Source organism: Diorhabda carinulata, chromosome 2, assembly GCF_026250575.1.
Source record: "Diorhabda carinulata isolate Delta chromosome 2, icDioCari1.1, whole genome shotgun sequence".
NCBI lineage: Eukaryota > Metazoa > Arthropoda > Insecta > Coleoptera > Chrysomelidae > Diorhabda > Diorhabda carinulata.
Genome location: NC_079461.1, coordinates 12,839,788 through 12,861,459, shown reverse-complemented (window position 1 = coordinate 12,861,459; position 21,672 = coordinate 12,839,788). Strand labels below are relative to the sequence as shown.

Here is a 21,672-nt window from a genome sequence, read left to right as displayed (position 1 = left end):
ACCTTGCACGAAAAGCTCAAGAAACAGAGCACAAATGGTAATTTACTTCCCCTGCCAAATCACAGGAGCGGCTCAGAGATTTTTACACTGAATAAGATTAATGTTTTGTATTTGGAATGAGACTAAAAGTTCAAATAATGCTCGAATGGAGTTTTCAATGGCGTGTATGATAATCTATTAAATCTGTATAAGAGGTGGGGTACCTTATGGTAATTAAGTCAAACTGCGTCACTCCATCGACATCTACCTTTTGAGGAACTTTAGCTTTCAGCTTCACTGTTGTCGGGAAAATGAATGATTACCACTTGAAAGCCACTTGTAGTGATTCATATTTTTCTAAATCTACCGTATACCTCTCGAAATTTCATCGAAAATTGCAGTTGATGTATGAAGACAAGTGTATGGCAAAAACACAAATTCTTGAAGGACCAAATCACTTCAAAGAGAAGCGTGATTCTATAGATGATACTTGTGACAATATCACTAATACTAACGTAAATATCGAACATTTTGCTCACGCGGATCACATCTAACCATCACCTATTGAATAGAAATTGAATATCAATCAATCGACTTCGACTGTTATTTTATTTCACTCTTTTATTTAAATAGGTTTTTTTTATATTATCGCCGTATATTTTTATATATACTTTTCATTTAAATAGAAGACTTCACAACTAAATGCTACTTAGACTTTTTAGCATTGAATCGGTGACACAATATGGTTCCAACAGAGCATTAATCCCCAATATTTTGGTTTTATTGTTATCAAATATCTGGATGAACTAATTTCGGGACACTACATTTGACGACGTAGTAGAATTGACCACCAATATGGAATATTATAAAACAGAATTATAGTGAAATCAAAGAATATACCGACAGAGGCCGAAATTCCATATATAGGGTTTTACCATCGACTTTTTTATCTATAAAAGATCTCGTTTCATTCTCAAGAACTAAACAGCCAAAAGAGCTTTTCTATAAGCCTAAACACGACATACCTTTGAATTTGAGAAAAATGTTGTATAGTGTAGCAGCTGAGGTGTGTGATGAGAACAATTTAATTTTATTGGTAACAAGTACACTCAGCGTAAAAAAACTCGAATATTCCTTTTAACTTTAAATTTCAACTTTTGGCTAGCTGAAGAGTAATAATTTTTCTTCGGTTATGTTATCTTTGGTTATCATTCTGCTTTGTACATGCATTAAGTGGCGTGAACTCGTTAATGGATTACATAGCAACTAGTGTAAAATACACTATTCAATTACTTAGTAAAAAATACCATTTCAATTAGTTTCAATACTTACAATATTTTTCAATACTTCACTGTTCTAGTTTTGAACAATTTTAACAACCAAATCGTTAACCAGATTTGATTAAAATTGAAGTCTGATAAAATTGTGATTATACAACAGATTAATGAATCATAAATGCAATTGTTATGGTCGTGGTTCTATTACTTTCCAATACCACAAACGTTGATAATAGTTTATAGAAAATCAAATCAAAGAGGAATGTTCATATCTCTTGAATCTATTCGCTCCATTTCAACTTAAAAATGATACGTTCGTAAGAAAAAATAGAAATAGAAAAATATTAGATTCGCTCTGGCTAGTCCACAGCGTAAACATCTTAAACTGACTCATTAAAGAAAATTATTCATAAAAAACCGCTGACACAGTCACCCATATACGTGGCTTTCATAAAGTTGATCTAAAGTTATTTTAATGTAACAATTATAATTTCTTCATACATGAGAAAAGGAAATAACAAAGAAGAATTGAAAATTTTGTATAAGTGGTCATTTATTCTACAATATAGTCTTATTTTATTTTAAGTTTTAGTGGCAATGGCGGATGTGTGAGCCGATGCGTTATCAAGATGGAAGAGCACTTTTTTCCTAACTATTTTTAATCCGGCATCGACCCGGCTCAATAATTTGGCAAAGTATACTCCTGTAATTGTTTTACCATTCTTGAGTTGGTCGAAGTAGATAACACCCTGTGAAACACAGATAACGGTGGTCATCACCCTTCCCAGGACAATCTTCACTTTCTTTGTAGCATGTTTGTCTGGTTAATTCCACTTTTTAATTGCCCTTTTATCTCTATCAAAAACCATCGCAGAAACTCGTTTGGTTTACGCTTAAATAGCCTCTAATACTCCTCTGAGTGGTCCCAGAGCCGATGGATTTCTTGAGTCTAAAATTTCATAAAGGTTATGAACCACGCAATATTTTGTGATACCTACAGCCTTAGCAATCATGCGCTTTTTCAATCGGCGTTCTGGCAATATGAGATCGTGTGTTTTTAGAATTGGAGTCGTCAAAATTAATTTATTATTGGCGGATAGGGATAGAAGCAGTACATTTGGCATCAAAACCATCTTCACTGCCAGAATAAAAAATATATACTCGTTTCTTTCTAAGCAAACCAAGATTTTCCCAAATAGAGTGAATTTATGTTTAAGCTATGGTTTGTCTTAATAATAATATAACATGGTTCATAATAACTATTGTTTTTATATTTCAATCTACTAAATCACATAGAAGTGTCCGTAAACATGTATAGTCATAATCAGGTTAGGCTTGTTTAGAATAGGGTACTTGCATGGTTTTAGAAAAAAATAGTTATGGATAGTTTATATACAACTTTTATTATATTTTTTCTGTTAATTTTTTGATCTATATTTATATAGAAAAAAATTACTGACAATTTAAAAATTTTGTAGGTAGTTTAAATATTTCATTCAGGCCGCCATACTGCGTGACGTCATAGATATAAAATAAACACTGAACAAACAAAGTAAATTCGACAGTTATTCTCTCGGTTAATCTAAAATAAGTGTTATTATTAAACTAAGTGTTTTGCCAGGATGTAAGAATACCACGATTAAAACACCTGATAAAGTTTTTTATGATGCCAAGAACTTCGAATATACTACGACAAAAATTGTTTGAAAGTTTTGGTCGTTTTGACGATCATTTTAATGTTAGTAAGATTCAAATTTAACTTAGTTCAATATTTTATAGTAACTAAGTTTATAATGCTTTTAATTTTTAACGTGATTATGTAAATAATGTAAGAACTTAACTTATAAAAAGTTTATTCACCTTATTCTTATATATAGAAAAATGTTTTATTTATACGTAACCAATAAATACCTAACCAATAAAAACTTTCTTATTATAGCACATGCTACGTTGCCGACAACGATAACCTCGTGATCATTAAGCAGACAACAGCTCAATGTTTCCATTAAACCTATGACATTACAACTGAAAATCAATGAGAATCATTTTCTTATGTAGTTAAAAAATTAAGATTTTTGTGATTTTCAATTAAATATTTAGATATTATTTTTTCATATTAAGAACTTATAAAATAAACAAAAAATAAATACTCTTTGAAAAATGCAAGTACCCTATTATATTCAATGTAGCAATAAATTTGGTTTTTAGAAGTCATACATCCGTTGAATAACATTTTTGGTTGCTTCGTCAACTTTAACAGTTGTCGGTTAACTTTATTTTTTAATAATCCAGACATTGGACATGTAAATATTTATATCCAAACTCTCAACTTATACCTTAGATGGTTTCCAAAAAGCCATCGGCCTCGATGAATTTAAATAATTGATAATAATTGAAACAAAATATTAAGATTGCATATAAAAATTTCAATGTGAACTAAGATTCGAAAAAATACAATATAATATGTCATACGATATAAGTATTATAAGAGCTTCTTTTAAATTCACTTCGAATTTTGCGGTCAGAACTTGTTGATCTATTTTATAGTCCTTTAAGTAAGAATAAAGTATAGAAGTGACCAAAAACCAAAAGTCACTATAATGTTGAATAGAGAATTGACTACCTTTTCAAGCCGGTATCACACGCAATCCTCTTTTTAAATTTGTAAGGGTGGTCGATTATACCTTTAAGAGAATTAAAGAGCAGGGGAATTCAAAAAGTATAGTTTCATATATAAAATTTATGAATAAAATCAATTTATCTATTATTTGGGTTCTGTCTAATAGATGGATGATCGGAGCTCCTATAATTATTGCTATCACTTCCCGAATCTTATTCGCCATACTGTCCTAACCATCAGTAAAGGCCAATTCATAAACTTGACGCTTGACATTTGCTATTCGCGTGTGTCGTTTGCCGTTTGATGTTTGTAGCAAGTTAAACACCCTGTTTATAAACTTGACGTTGCTGTCGGAAAAAGCTTGATGGAAAAAGATAAAATTCGTTCATGTTGAGAGTCACCAACAGTAGACCGATCGGCAAACTGCAACGTAACTCGGCAATTATAAATGATCTTAACATTTCAGTGTATTCAATTTTGTAACAACAAACGTCAACGGCAATGTCAACGGTAAACGAAAAGTGAAGTTTATGAATCGAACATAATTTCTATAGGCTTCATCTATGCACATTTTCATCTATATCCCGGTTCTTCTCCCCCTTTTATTATTATTATAATTTACAAGAATACGTAGCAATCTGTCTTAACTTATCTTTATAGTATCCGTATCATATCAATTTTCATCATCCTACTTTGGATAAATTAATACCTAAAACTGATGAATCGATCCACGTAAAAAATTCAATATTAATAAAATTCCAGGCAATTTATACAAAATATTTCAATATATTCACATGTTGACTTTTGAATTGTAAATAAATGGTATAAACATAATATTCAAATTATGCATTTTAAAATAAATCCTCGAAATTTGCCTAATTCATCATATTTATGCACATTATTTTATTTTTGTATCGATTGAATATAAATTTAAAAGGTCTTTGTCGTTAACATCTACCCTAAAAACTCCTTTCATGTTGCTGCCTAAAATATTGACCGAATCCATAATGTATTGGCGTTCAATATAAGAGATGGAGTTATTAAGTTCCTGTCCTAGATAAATACTGGGCCCCCGCTGCCATAAGTGCAAAGTCTACCATGAAAAATTATAGACCAAGTGATTCGACTTTTTTAATGATAATATTTTCGGATTTTTTAGCGACATATTCAAATTAAGTGACAACGACCTTTAAAACTTTGTTCTGGTATTGAAAACCGACTGATAGATCAAGATAAAAACGATATAGACTCTAATGATTTGTTCAATTAAATTAAAGTGTTGTTTTCGTTACCTGATGGTACTGACCTCTTAAGTATTTTACAATATATATTTGAGAACAAAAACCACCGTCCAAAATGTAAGCATTTCATTAAGAATTGTCTGTATCTGTAGCTTATTTAAGATCAACGATGCTTCAAGAAAGACTGTCTGAGGTAGCAATATTAGCAATTGAACAAGAAATTTTTGATTGTATAAATTTTAGCGATGTAATTAGTGAATTTGCAAAGTCTCGAAAAATATCACTCTTACAAGAGTTGTTTTTTATTTTTCTATTGTACTCATTATTTTTCATTTTATAACGATGTAATTTTTAGTTTTGGGTTATTTTCTAGTATTTATAAACAATGTGTAATTACTCTATTATTTAAGTAAATGCTTGGGTGTGAACAAGAATTTATTTCAATTAGTTTTGTTATGATTTTATTCTGTTTGTTCCATTTTGATATTTTAGTCTACAAATAAATATGACTTCTAAAGTTCAGTTTTTTGCTTTATTTCAAGCACATACCTACCTACCATAAAAAAATTAATAAAAAACACATTATCCAAAATGCGTTGAGGGGCGTCCAAATTCTTTTTGTTTCACACCAGTAGTGCTTACGGAGGACCTGGATAAATACATAATTATACCACTAGACTCATTTTGTTTTGTGTTTTCTTGAGTGTTAGAACGCCATTTTAAAAAAAGAGGGAGATATGCTCTATTGTCAAAACATTGTTACAATTGGTAGACAAAAGCTTGTAATAACTAAAAAACAAACATAAAAATAACTAAATGAAGATATTGAAATAAAATTTCAATATACAGAAGGAAACCACAATTATAGGTAATAGTAAAAGGTATTAATTAATATACAAGTACATAGCAAAATTAAAGCAGTATGCAGAATGCCCGGAATTAAATATTATTATTAGAATAGATGTCGTTTATAGAAGACACTTTTCAGTAAATATGTCCTCAAATTATTACGAAATGCGGGAAAAGATGATATCGATTTGAGCCCTTAACTAATTCTGAACCTGGAGTAGGAATTGAGTAAGCCCTAAGAGTTTTACAGATTCAATGTCGTCATTGGTGGTGTTATTTAATAAAAAAGGCAGCAATATATTTTTATATGATAAAACTTTAGTTTTAGAAACGTTGAGACAGCGAAGATTGGAATCGCACCATATTTTAAGGGTGATTAGTTCACTAGATATGGTCCTAAGAAGCGCTGTAAGATCAGGGTTGCTCCAAGAGAAACTAGTATCGTCTGCAAATAGACATATTTTACCACTGATGTGTAGATAGGCGCCGTTGTTTATAAACAGGAGAAAAAAATAGGGCCATAATTGGATAAAACTATATTTATTATAATATTTAACAAGGCAGTGCTTGCTTTTCATACGTATTATGGTTATCACAAAGAAAAAAATTGTTACTCCTTAATTCTCCTGAAACTATATTTATGAATAACACTGGGGAGTATTTCCATTATTCTCATTGTTATGTAGTTAACGACAAATGTCTTTTTTTCTGAAGGATTAACAAGATATCCTGCCGTACTAAAAGTATTCAGGTAATTCTTGTGATGAGGACCCCAAAAACTACTTACAATAGTTGCATGTATACTTGCGGTAAAAGCGTTTCGGTACCACTCCAGTTTCTGTAACACAAAAAGAAATGCAGTATGCTCCTTACACAACAGTTACATGTGTGGAAATTCAAAGGTTTTCATTAAACTTATCAGAGTTTTTGAAGACCTGTCTTCTTTGTTCTTATAATCTAATAGGGATCTGAACCTTCAACGCAGTGAAGGTAGGAGGGGTCGATGACTTCTGGTCTAATGGAGCACTCCCAAGTATGTCTATCAATATTATTGAAAATCATAGAGATCCTTACTACAATCATCATTTACGTACACCTACTTTTAAGTTCTTCTGGTGTTTAAATCTCTTGTTTAATTGTTGGTTGTGGTGGAAACCAAAGGTTATTGGTGTAGTCTCCAACATGGAGGGATGGCACTGCACCCTCCACTAAATCCAAACCTTTGCCATCTTGTTTCAAATACAATGGCTCAAATATAGATAATATAGATATTTATATCTTTACGTTTTGGTTGTCTAACCAGAATTTGACACTAAACACTTTTACGCGCCCATTTCATGTATCAAAATTACTCTATACGTGAATAGAACGAAAACATTTCTATACATTTCTTACTATGGAAAACTCGAATATTGTGAAGTAATAAAATATTTTTGAAGATTTAGTGTATAAAATAATACACGAAATATAATTACAAATATGAAGTCTTATGTCTTTTATCAGGTTCAATGTGTATAGTAGAACTGTGAGCTGCTGTTTTTAATAGTGGTCATACAAATCTAAAACAATTCAAGTAGGGGAAATCTAAAATTCCATCAACACTAGGAAACAAACCGCTAAACTCGAACAAAAACACAGATCAAAACACCATCGCGGAAATTAATGAAATAAATTACGAACAGTCCCAAAATCCATACTATTCGCTAGGTTTCACAGCGACTGACTTTAAGTTGTTCTCAAATCTCAGAAAATGCTTGCGTGGAAAACGAATTCTACCTATCAAAGATGTAAAAGCAGCTGCGGAAGCATACCTTGACAGTTTTTCAGGTTTTCACCCCATGATCGACATGCAAATAATAATTATTAGAAATTACCAACAAAAAGATTGGAAAACTTAAATAAAATGAAAAAGATATATGAACTGAAAATAAATAATAAAATAATAATATAGAGAACTATATTGTCACCATAATATATATTAAAATCACTTAACTGAAATTGAAATTATTTCGGCAGTTTTATTACTTTCACTCGATATTCAGAAGCTTTCAGCAAGACAGTTAATCGCAATGGTGTGGTTGAAAATTATTTGATAAAAGCGTTGCACAATTTCTTTACGTGGTGCGATTCTATGTCCTTCTAGGTTTATACTTTTATACCTTTTATAATTATTTTTTTTTATATTCGAAACAAAACCTGACTAAAAGAACTACGAATTTGGATGTATTGAGGAAAGAAATCCATCTTTTTATCAACTTCAGTCGAAAATCTAATAGATATGTCGCTATCTTTCTAGTATAATTGATTCGAATTATTAAGGTGTGTCTGATAACATTTTGATTAATTTCATGGGTATTTTAAGATTATTCTTTTATTCAGTTCTTTTAATCTACCCTCCTTCCATGCTTGTATGATGAAAAATAATTTATGTTTGTGAAATTATTTCTTATAGTTTTTTATAACTTATCGCAATATTTCGCTTAAATTTCCACTGGTAGATTGAATTTTAGTTGTAGGACATTTTATTTTAAGAATCCTATGTTCTGCAGGATTTGAAAATCGATATATTCCCTTGATTAAAATAAATTAATACAAAGACACCCTTTTATAATCTCCTATTATCTCCTGTACCATGTTTTTGCAATCTTATGAGAATAATTTCATTTTATTCCATCTAAGATACATTCCAGGATCGTAATTATCCCTTCAAAGTAACATACCTTCTCGATTACACGTGCACATGGCACTTTCTCGCATCTTGAATTCCGATATTTTTATAGGTGGATTCGATTGCCATCTATGTTAACTACCTACCTATCTATAAAGGCCTGTGTGTATAACTAAATAACTTAATTTCACTGGTATTTCAATCTGTTATTTTCTCTAATCATAGATTGTGCCAAGTTAAAAATTTACCTTATTACCGCCTGTAATTCCATTACATATTAAAAATGAATTTCGTAATGCGTATTTGAATGGTAGCTCTACATTGTGAACTGTTTTGTGTTTCTAAAAAGGAAAAGCACAGGAACTGTATTAGATTGGGTACAATTAAAGATATTTTATAATAGTAATTCAATTTGTTTGCATTAGAAAAAAAATTGATATACCTACCTTTTCATTCTTATAAAATTAAACTATTCAATATTACAGATATAATATTTCACTTCCAAATTTAACTTCATGTTAATATTCTTTGGTATTTTATCCGTCAACATCAAATTTTATACAAGTATTTATTTCTGAATATCATTACATGCTAATCCTGAATTTTATCAAAATACTCTGGCACCCTGAAATTTGGTGCTAATTGTTTACGATGCTTCTAACTTTTACTTATATTCCTTTTATTGTAATAGTGGAGGTGTACAACAGTAACAATCAAAGCTAAAGTCTGAAAAATAGATTGAAAACTTCAGTAATATGGCACAGCAATTCCCTGGGACATTCTACCAACATTTAACGAATGAATTTTTTAAAATTTGAGGATGATTTCATTAGAATTTTTTCTTAACCTAAAATGCCTTCAATAACTGTCTTTTTTTGGCTCTGTCCTCCTCTCACTTCATAACTTAGACTTATTTTCTTTGTTGGAATATTTGAATGGTTTCCGTCGTTAGGACACGACATCTGGAATGGCGCTAAAGTAATCCATCATTTGGAAAAAGATAATATAAATAATGTAAACAAAATAGAAAACGAACTACAATAAATATTAATGAAAAAGAATGGAGTAAGAATTTTAAGTGACAATGGTACCATACTAGAAAATTAAGAAAACCCAACGGAAGCGGAATGTAATGATATAATCAACAAACTGAAACACAATAAAATAGGAGAACCAAATGAAATAGAGAATGAACTAATAAAATATGGGGGAGATAACCTAAGGTACAAAATATTCAAGATCATAGAAAGAGAATGGGAAACAGAAGCAATGCCAATAGAGTGGTCTACCGGATTGATTATACCAATAATGAAGGAAGGAAATCCCAGCATATGCAGTAATTATATAGGTATTAGTTTGCTTGAAACCGTATACAAAATACTAACAACATTAATAAATGATAGCTTGGAAAAGGCAGTGGAACCAGAAATAGGGGAGTATCAAAAAGGTTTTAGACAAGGAAAATCAACAGTAGATGGATGCCGTACATACTATAAAACAAGTGATCGAAAAAATCTATGAGCATTAATATGCAAATATGTATATGGAAATTGAAATAAAGAAGGAAGTTTACAAACTAGAAACAGTGAAGATAAATGACCTCATTTTCGAAGTAGTCGACACCTTTAAGTACTTAGGAACAATGAAGATCAGCAAAAATGACACACAAAACGATACAAAACAAAGAATTCATGCGAGTTATAGGGCATAAAATAAGTACAAAACTATAATAAAGAGTATTAGCAAAGCAACCAAATAAAGAGTCTACAAGACTGCTATGAAACCAGTAGTTACATACGCTGCTGAAACAATGAGACCAACAAATATGGACAAAGAACAACTAAGGATATATGAGAGGAGAATATAAATTGTAACGAAGTACAACAGTACAGCTATATTATGAACGTTTTTTGGGAACGTGGCAATGAAACACCAAAGTAGACTAACTTTAATATATTTTCCGAGCTTTCGACTACTTATTGATTAATAATCTGATTCATAAATTCATAATATTTTTTTCCTGTAAACAAGAATATCAGCGTTATTTTTGGACTTACATAACGATGTAACTTAAGGCATAAAAATATAGTATATATAGCATTTCTTAGCCTCAATGACATGAGCTTTCTGTAGCGATTGTTAAATTATGCGGTATCCAACACAAACAAATCTTTTTGTCAGTCAAGAGTTCATGCAATATTGAATGCCCAATGCCCAAGTATGCATCAATTTCACAGTAAGTCACGTGAACATCTTGCAATATCAGTTTACGCACTGCATCGATGTTTTCTGGGACAATACCCGATGTTAGATGATCTTCACGATATTCATCCTATAGCGAATAGCCACCAGCCAAAAGTCGAAGCTAGTTGATCGGTGGCCTGCTTGGTTTAATCCACGTCGAAAATCATAGAATATCCAAGCACGAATATGTTCATGATTCAATTCCATTTTTTGACTAAGATGAATGTAAACAACTCAAATAGCACTCGTATACATACGTTGCCATATCTCAACACTGAAGTAGTTACCATCGTATATTCCAACAGTAATATTTCATCTACAAGAGAATCTTGTAGACATAACACTAAAATGTGATTAATTTCACCAGAGTATAACAAAACGTTTTTGCCATTTTCTTTGTTCGAATTCAATTGATCAATGTCACTTTTTATCGGCTATTATCACCGAACTAACAAATCTACGTGTTACAATCGCAACATTAATCGAGCAGAAATGTAAATCTAACTTAAATAATTTACAATCCATATAACACTTTCTGCCGATTAGAAATTCTAATCCTTTCTAGGCTATTTAAGTTGATTTGAATTGTAAACGATTTCTATCTGACTTACCTTATTCCAACTGATTAGAATGGCTAGAACATTCAAGAAAACCTTTGAAATTAATTGGTATTTTCATATATTTTACAAAGAATATCAGAGATATTTTTCATCAAATAATTCATTACATTTAATTGCATAACTTTCCGTCACCGATTTATGATGCTATATTGTTTTTACCACCTTATTCATAAGAATTGTACCATTATTTATTTTCTTTCAAACACGCGCAATTTTCCGAGCACGACAGGAATACTAGTCTTAAATAGAGCTATTATTTATTTGTATTTTTGCTTTGAAAACAATTATTATTGACATTAATATTACAAAAGATGAAATTAAGAACTAAATATGAGATATTTTAATTCTTGGTGTGATATCGCTTTACCTTATTTTGTCATGAAAACTAGGCACGTGTTTTATTTGCCAAGTATATTGACGGGAGAAAGTGATTACCAAGTTGAGAAAAGACGATTTGCGAAGATTTTCTATTCTTTCATCGGAATTACCTATTTATTTTCTAAGGGGGACGTGATACCTTTGGCTCTTGAATAAGATGTGAAATGTGGGATTGACGTTTACATAACATGAACTATGAAGGAAGGGTATTACCAATCAATGGGAGACATCCCAAGACAGTAAAGGTTCAACAGTGGTGAAATTAGTTACGTGAAATCTTTAGAGTAATATTAATCATTCATTCAGCATCCATGTCATTCAATATAGCTATGAAATACATCTGAAGGAAAGTGATAAATCGTTCACGAAACATTCTTACTTTTAAAACATCGATATAATGGGAAGATCACTACCAGCTATTAAAGACATATTCGGGAGCTACCTTTCAAGTTTTTACAACCAAATGAGTTGTGGTACCATTGTAATTGGAAATCACACGTAAAGACTCATGTAAGATGATGTTTCATGATTTTAAAAAAGGCCTTAATCAATAGCAATGCATAGATTTGCTGTTTGCTACTTTTGGTAATGAAGCACCAACAGAGATGACTGTTAACAATTGGTTTGTAGTATTTCATCTTGGTCGTATGTTTGTCAGTGATGAACGTTGAGACGATCGGTCATTTCGAGATACATCGGCATGATGTGGGCAACATGATCAAAGAAGATCGGCAAGTGTTTTACAGACAGACAGAGACGTCTCTTAATATATTGCAAATTCCAGTACAATCAAGTTAGCATGAACATTTAAATGTGAGTAAGATATGGTCCAGATTGATTCCGCAGGCCAACTTCCGTTAAGCACGTCAAAAACATTTTAATGGAAAATGAGTGGAATAAACGTTTCCAGAATTGGTTTCAGCGTATGCAAAAATGTATAGACTTTGAGGGGGAATATTTCGAAAAGTAATGAAACACTTCGTTTCTATTATAGTTTTTGTAAAAACTCTCGTATAAAGTGTCACACGATGGAGCTAGTAGGACTATCAGGCACATAGAAAAAATGTAGTCGTATTAAACACTAGCTCCCACTAATGGAATGCTCCAGAGCTTCACAATTGGAGATGATAATCTGGAATGAGTAACATATTTCACATACATAGGTGTACAACATCAGAAAAATAATTAATTCGACAACTAAAGTATTCTTTGCTCTTCTGTACTGTACTTTTGCATTTATTTAAAAAAAATTGATTATTCCAATAATGCTTTTGAAACAACATATAAAAATAGGAATAGTTTCATAAAAAGCAAACCTAAATTTGCAAATTTGCTGAAAATTTCGTTCTATTCGTCATTTCAAAGTTTTTTCCTGAATCTTCTACGGCCTCACTAAAGATTCGACATTGATTTTCCAATAAATCAGATAATAGAAGTGACTGCATCTCCGAAATATTGACTAAGTTGGAATTTCTGGAACCGTTGGTGATATTCATACTGAATACCCTACACCAACAATCATAATTACACTCAGTTTACCTTCAGACGATTACTTGGTTATCGAAACGCGCGTCATTCAGTGTAATTGTGAGTGTTGGTATAAAATAAACAGTGTATTCAGCCCGAAATATTGACCAATAGTTATTTTGACTGGTACTAAATCAATATTTCTTCTTATATATATAAGACCCTCTTCATTGCTTCAGCTAAACATTCTAATCATTATTGTATAACAATTCATAATATAACAATACTTAAATTTTACATGGTGTAAGTATGGTAGAACTAATTAATACTTTGTGTGTGTTTATTATACATAAGTGAGACATAGATTATATATCTGATGAGTTTTGCATTAAACCTTTCACTTTTCTCATATTATTAAGACATTAAACTGAATACTGCTTAGTAATACAATAGAATGAGAGCGCTTTTTTTGGTAATATAATTTAAGTCAATGTTTATGCAGTTTTCAGCGGTATGTGGAGAAAACTAAATAATTCATTCACAATTCAGATATCTGACATTTGACTCAAGCTTCATCGAATTATTTTTGTTTAATGGCCATTTTCAAAAGACAAAATGGAAAAATATCAACTTAGTGTGTGAATTAAACATTACTTCAACCTTCACTCAAACCACAACAGAACTTGATCAAAAGTATAGAAGATCTGCACGATCTATTTATTCTTAATCAAACGTGATTGACTAAATTTCATTGTGTAAAAACATGGTTAAAAATGCAGGTTGTGGTCTCTATACTCTAAACAATTGTGTGAAAGGTTGTGCAAAGCAAAAGTATCTCACATAGCTCTGTGGTCTTAATTTTTAATGATCATTTGGATATGAGTAGGGCTTTCTAATCAATCACAAACGCAATTGTTTTGTGATTCAACCATAATCTGGTTATGCTTTTTATTTGATTCGTGGATGTAACGTGTATTGAGCACAAAGTATAACTGTATTACTAAAAAGGTGATCTTACAAAACTTCGTAACCTTTTTATATAATTCCATTACCTTTATATAGTCTTTATATAACTAGGAATCACCATAAGTTACAGAAAATGTTTATTGGGAAGTTAAAGATCAAATAGTAGTGAATACAATGAGTTTCTTGGGGTGAATTATTACCAATAAAGACCAAGGTAGGTTGGTTGGCATTTTTTGAGTTGAAAGAATCGATGAAGAATAGTTTTTCCAGCTTATTGATATTGTTTAATGAGAATTTAAAAAATATTTCCATATTTAGGAAGAAACACGCTTCAAATTGCTCCCTATTCTTCGTATTTGGTACCGAATAGTGATTATTTTATGTTTCGTACCTTAAGAAATGGTTCTATAGGAGAATATGACTTCTTCGATAATAATATGAAAAAAAAAAATAGTGGAGAAATGTTGGTAACGTACGAGTGGAGAACTGTAAAAGAAAACTTTGATTGATAAAATGTCTATTTATCAAAAAAACTCATTTTTATTGAAAAATTCGAAGACTTTGTGACCCACCTTCTCAATAGAATGTTTTATTTTCGTTTCTATACGGTCTCATTTACTAGGATTTATTGATATAGCAACACCATAGCGACAAACAATAACTTATTAGAAGTGTTAGTGTAAAGTTTGACGTCATAAACGTGAACCAGAGTTACGCAATAAATTAAAAGAAAAAAGATGTCCACCGAAATTGTGAAAATCGAAAAATTGGAGTATCGGGACATCAAGTACCTGTATTTAAAAGGGTTAAGAGGTAAGCAGATTTACGAAGATACCCTTGGTGATCAATGTCCTTCGTATGCAACTGTGAAAAATTGGACTGCAAGCTTCAAAAGAGGTAAATTTCCCATTGAAGATGATGACCGATCGGTAAAGGTCAGTGTCGGTCCCCGAAAATATCGATGCAGTTCATGACATGATTTTATCAGACCGTCCAATTGGGCTAAAACGAATATCTGAAGCACTAAATATTTCATATGAACGCGTTCATCTTATAATTCATGTCAATTTGGACATGACAAAAATTGCTGCAAAATGGATCCCCAAATGTTTGAATGTAGAAACATCTAGTTTGATCTGTGCTCGATTTGAAAACCGAATTGTTACTATGTAGTAGACTTCTACGATCCATAAACAAAGCAACAATCGATGGAATGGCGACACTCTGGTTCTCCAAGACCTAAGAAGGTTCGTGTCCAAAAATCTGCTGAAAAAGTTCTTGCTTCAGTTTTTTGGGATTGCTATGGAGTAATCATGATTGATTTTTTGGATAAGGGTAAAACAATAACTGGAGATTACTATTCGACATTACTGGCAACTCTACGGGAGAAAATTAAAGAGAAAAGATGCGGAAAGCTATCCGAAGGTGTTTTTTTGCAGGACAACGCCCCTGCAAACAAATCTTATGTTGCCATGCAAAAAATTGGTGATTTAGGGTTTGATTTACTAGAACACCTCCTTATTTACCAGATTTGGCTCCGTTCGACTATCAACTCTTTTTTCAACCGAATAAAGTTTGAGAGGTAGTAAATTTTCTTCCAACGAGGAGGTAATAAAAACTGTGGAGGTCTGGTTTGCAGAGCAAGAATAAACATTTTTTTCAAAGGTCTAGAGAAGTTGCAGGTTCGCTGTAATAAATGTATCCAATTATTTTGAAGTATTTTGAAATTGAAATTTTGTTTGTTTATATAGTAGGCTAAGAATTTTTCAATATATCCTCGTACTATCTATCCGTTAAGTGCTAAGATAGTAAATCTTCTCCAAAGTATTACCTATTTTTTCTTTCGTTTTATTTATTGACAGTTTTAGACTTTGGAAAATGAAAATATAATAGCGCCATAATTGAATAGTATTCTTTGATGATCCTGTAACTACTAATACTAAGAAAAATTTATATGATGCTACTAAAATATATTTTAGAGTTTTGGAAATCTTCATCTTGTCCAAAACTGATAGATTCCTCAATATTCTTGATTATCAATCTGTTAAAAATTAAATCAAATGATGTATAGTGTAATTATAGTTCACACGTTCACATGTACCACTTTAAATCTTCTGCAAAAAGCTAAAAATATATTGAAAGCTCTAATCCAATTCTTCATTTAATCAATATAAGTGAATTACCCAATAAACTGCAATATGGCCTAGATAATGTAGTCTCTTAATAGTTTTTTTTTGTAATTGATTGAGAGTGAAACATAATTGATTTCGTTATTTGATAGTCACAGCTGACTGTACTTAAGTTACATTCAGTTTTTAAATTGTCTGCAACTATTACATTTCAATTTGGTGAATGTAAGTGGATTTACATAGGAAGAAACAACGAATGATTCTGTTGACTCCTTGCAATTGGAGAAATATTTATAACCGTGTTCATAACAGCCTCTAAATTGCAACATCGCAAGTGAGACATATAATCTTCACTGGTTTCTGGAAAGTTTCATATTTTTCATTAAAAAAATTTTTAGCATTCTTTTAAATGACAACCTTTTTATTGTCTATAGTCTACTTACTATGTTTTTACTGTGCACTCCTGTTTTTTGATGTGGAACCTTTGCACTCGTTTTGTGACAAATTTGACTGCTATTCATATCAACTAACAATTTAAGTAATAGATGGATATCGTAAACGCCTTTCTTCTAAACCCTACAATGTGTCAAACTTTGTTATATTCATATGTAACTATTTGAAACTTGGCTTATAATAAAAAATTATTGTTGTGGTGTATCTCAGATCTTAAAGTTTTCCTTATTAGTTCCTGTACCAAAAAAGAAAAAGAAGGTAGCATATAGTACGAGCCAAAAGGCACTTGTTTTGAAATTAAGGGCCTCTCAAATTTCAGTTTAAATTTAGACTTTTATTTTTTCCGTACCTCGAATCCAAGGACGGACTACTCGTTATGGATTTAAAATGTAGGGATGAAGTTATCGAAAATAACTTTTCCACGCCTTTAGCTAAGAAAAATGTACTCTTGTTGGAACTTGAGATCAACTGAGACGTTTGGCTAATGTTGGCCATTTTATTATTGGTTTTAATACCAATTGTTTCAACAAAAAGTTGTAAAACGTTTGACTAAAACTTATTTTCGACGCACTTCTATGAATTTTGTATTTTCCCACTACGAAAGAAAACCCTTGTTATGTCCAATAGTATTGCAGTGTAACACAATTGTATTTATTAAATCTCATCCTGTTCGCACAGGTATTGCGAACACCTTATTTTTAAGATAACCACATAAAATCCAAAAAATTGACGGCCACTAAAAAGAACTTCCCTGATAGATGCATCTATTAGAAAACCGTGTTCAAAGCTTATCGTACATTTAAACTGAAATCCTAATGAAACAGGTTCCAGAGCTAGTTTTGTAAAAATACAAAAATTTCTGCGAATTCAACATAGTGTCAATAAGGTATCTATTAAATGATAGCCAACCAATCCTGCCCCTGAGAATTCTCACCATCACATAAATGAATTTAATGGGAATTAATGACTAGTAGAAATACTAAAGTTCAATTAATGAGTTTATTTCAGTTGCCACAATAAGTACACTTCATGCTGTAACTTCTCTACTTCCGTTTGCAAAAAACGTAAATTTTTAAATCCTGTTACGTACAACACTAAGTTACATTAACCTATCCATACAGCAGTCAATGTTTCCAATGGTATATCAAGACATTCAAATATTTTCCTGTCATTGCTTTCCTGTATTTATACCTTATAGAATGTTACATCATCAAGTAATAATGAATTTGAATGTTACTTAACATTTCTTTTTAACGTCATATTTTGTATATTTTCGTTTTCTTATACCTCGTTCCCCTTCGTTTTCATTCACAACCACTTTATCTTCTACCATGTTCATCAGCAATTAATTTTAAAGTATTTCAAACAATTCACCTCACAATAGATCAACAACATATATTAACACATCTACGAATCGTCAAATAATGTATTCAATGATAGGTAGAGTACTTAAAATGGCTTTATGGAATTGGTTATGTGGCAATTAAAAAATAAATATGTACTTTTAATCTACAAATAAATATCTTTGAGTCTATTTTCTACAAACATTTATAGATAATAATTTAAATGGTAATAAATTTAAGTTTCTTTGTATTTTTGTATTCCATCAAAGATTTATTGTAATTAATTTTATTATATTGATTTCTATTTTTAAATCACTTTAATCAATGAAATATAGAAAATAACTAATTTGGGTCCTAGCGAACCAGAACGGACTAGTGAAAAATAACAAAATTAAACGAATTGATAGTAGAAAAAATCCCGTTATAATTTATACTTTTCCTTTGGAAAACTATGGTTGGAGCTTTGAATCAATATCTGAATGATATTAGATATTTTTTAGTTGTGTTCCTTGTGATTCGACTACATATTGGATTATCTCGTTGTAAAATTAACACCATCAAATAAGGGAATGTATTAGATTCAAATATATTGAAAAATAAATTGATAGACGAACACTATACAGTGAATGACTAAAAATTGCGGATTAGGTAAATTTTTGTATTTAAATACTCAAATTGCATAATGATTAGGTCATCGGTGATAATGAGATGACGTAATTGTAATTTCACGTGATCACTCATTTAACGATATAATACTTTTAATCTACGAGGATGGTCCTAGAAGTACCTGGCCCATCAAAGAAAATTTAGGAAAAAAATATATTTATGATTCAACGTAATCTTCTCTTAGCTCCATACCCTTTGTATAATAAAAAGCTCCTCAAAACACCTATTAACTGCCGACATTACCTCTTCATTTTTGGAAATTCTTTGACCACCGGACCACCCTAAGTCTGGGAACATTGTCTTGATGAAACAGCACTTTTTTCTTTGCCAAATGCGGCCGTTTTTGCTTGATTCATTGGCTAAAACTTTGTAATAAGTTCGCATTATACTTTCCTTTGGTAGTTTTATTTTCAAGATAGTCAATGAGAATTATCGCACACGCATCCCAAAAAACTTGGCTAGCAGATTGAACGATCTTTGTCTTCTTTGGAGCCGGTTCTCCCTTTTGAGTTCATTTTTTTTAATTATTCTTTTGTTTAGGATGTGAAGTAATGGAGTCACGTTTCATCCATGGTTGTGAAACGGCGCAAAAATTCGGTTTTATATATGTGAAATATTGCCAAACAGTCGATGGAAACATTTCCACGTCGTTGTTTTTGTTACGTTGCAAGCAAACGCGGTAACCATCTTGCGTGCAGCTTGTTCATATCCAAATTTGCACTTAATATGCGATGTACCGCAATTTTTGGAATGCCTAATATGTTTCCTAGCTTGCGCACAGTAAAAGAATTATAATTCCAAAAATTAAAGAAGCAAAGTTTTCCTACCGCCAATGATCAATGTTTCACAAACTCACTCCTCATTTTCCTCCTCCATTAAAACCGTCATCAAAAACTATTTAGAAATTTGCGGATTATGAGTGAAATTCATTCAACAATACTATTTATCTTCCCAATTAAAATTGTCGAAGACTTATAGGTGCGATACTTCATCCAGAATACGAGGATTATTTATTTTCTCAAGCAACAGAACCATCTTCATTAAATAAACATTTGGTTTAATTAAGGAATGAAATAATTTGAACCTGTTGAGTATAACTAAAAGATATGAACTATAGCTGCCACACCACCTGGTGAATATACTTTTTATCATATTCATTTTTTTATATGTATATAAAATCGGATGTTGTAACTCTTTATTATCAAAATCAGTGTTATTGATACATTCTCTATTAAAGGCAATGTACAGTAATATTAAGAAGTGCTCATTAAATATTTCAAACGCATAGGTTGTTTGGTAATAATAATGAAATATGGTTCCGATAGACTGGTGATACGAAAGAAGAGAATAGTGTAAAAAGCAATCTCCATCTTTTATCTACTATTTATTGTGCCAAATAGAGAGTGCTGAATACTTTAATATAATTAAATAAGGCAAATATTGTTCCATAAATACCATGTGTCTTCACATTTATTTCGTTTTAAGTTCAAACTAATAATGGAAAATTTCCCATCTAACTACCTTGTAAACTTGTCCATTACGTAAAGTTTACAATCCTGTGGATAATCTAGCAAATGGAAATATATATCATCCATAGTTTGTGGTGAATGGAATATAATTAATTTCCTTTATTTCAGATGAGCCCTATTGAGAACGTTGTTCCTACGCTGGTTGAAGTGGTTTCTCAAGAAAATGTTGATTTAAGAAATAAACCTGAGAGATCACGGGACTTATTTGGAGTACAGCTAGAAGTAAGTTCAGTATTTTCTATTATTAACATCAATGCAAATTTTGAGTATACAAAAAATATTTAGTTGGGACATATGATTATATCTTATAGATATGACACGCTTTAAGAAACTATTGAGTCTCCGACGCTTCTTACAGAGTTTTTGATAAACATTTTTTTGCTGCTAGAACTTGTTAACAATATGTCGTTAAGATTTGCGGTGAAAAATTTTATTTCTAAAGAAGGCTAAAGAACACTTAAAAATATTTTTAAACTTTCAAGGTGGTTGCCAAATGGTGTAACTGACATCTTGAAAGTTTAAGTGAAACCCACCTAGTAAATTTACCGAATAAATACACTCGTATGTTATCTAAAGCTAGGCTTCAGTAGTAATTTTTCACTTGGTAAAGTGTGATTCGTTGTTACAAGATATTTCGATATCTTAATTTTAAGAAAATATACTAAAAAGAAAAATTTAGTTGATGATGAAGTTTCAAAGTTGTACTATTACTAATGATTGGGACTGGTCTTGATTCTGCTCTTGCAAAAAGTTAATTCAACTGAAGGTTGTGCAAGACATAGATAAAGAGTAACTGATACAAGATTTAGGAATAATATTTGAATTGTGAAGAAAATTTTATTTACATATAATCGTTACTAACCCTAAGACCAATGACCATTTACTCTTTATTTACTCAGTTATACAAAGGATACAATGGTAGGGAGATCTTCCAGGTTTTCTTAAAAAAAATATCTGTTGGAGTTTTTTTTAAAGAAAACCTGGAAGATCTCCCTATCATTGTGATCTGATCATTATCTCGATTAATAAGCAATTTTTTTCTATCCTACATTAACATTAATATGTAAAATTCGGCACTTTGTTCGGCTTTTATACTAAGCACTTACATAACTGACTCAAAAGACTGCCTCCTCTTCAGTCTTCTCTCTAGGTTCGTGTTGTCGAGGAGCTGGATTACCTCGGTTGCCTCGACAGATATTTAAAACTCTAATTTAACTCTAATTTAGAGTTAAGAATTTGCAAA

General features: G+C 31.1%; 1 protein-coding gene and 1 long non-coding RNA gene across 2 annotated transcripts in view; one reads left to right on the top strand and one right to left on the bottom strand.

The window, feature by feature from the left end:
• LOC130904210 (ras-GEF domain-containing family member 1B-like) overlaps positions 1–21,672 on the top strand; it is a 559,401-nt gene that overhangs the window by 197,688 nt on the left and 340,041 nt on the right. Inside the window, exon 2 of the mRNA XM_057816844.1 lies at positions 20,538–20,651. Within this exon, the coding sequence (XP_057672827.1) occupies positions 20,538–20,651 (114 nt within the window). The remainder of the gene's footprint in view (positions 1–20,537; positions 20,652–21,672) is intronic.
• The window catches only part of LOC130904211 (uncharacterized), a 43,611-nt gene continuing 28,438 nt past the window's right edge, over positions 6,500–21,672 (bottom strand). The window contains exons 3-4 of the long non-coding RNA XR_009060824.1: positions 16,882–17,014; positions 6,500–6,804 (exon numbers count right to left, since the gene is read on the bottom strand). This is a non-coding gene — a long non-coding RNA (uncharacterized LOC130904211). The remainder of the gene's footprint in view (positions 6,805–16,881; positions 17,015–21,672) is intronic.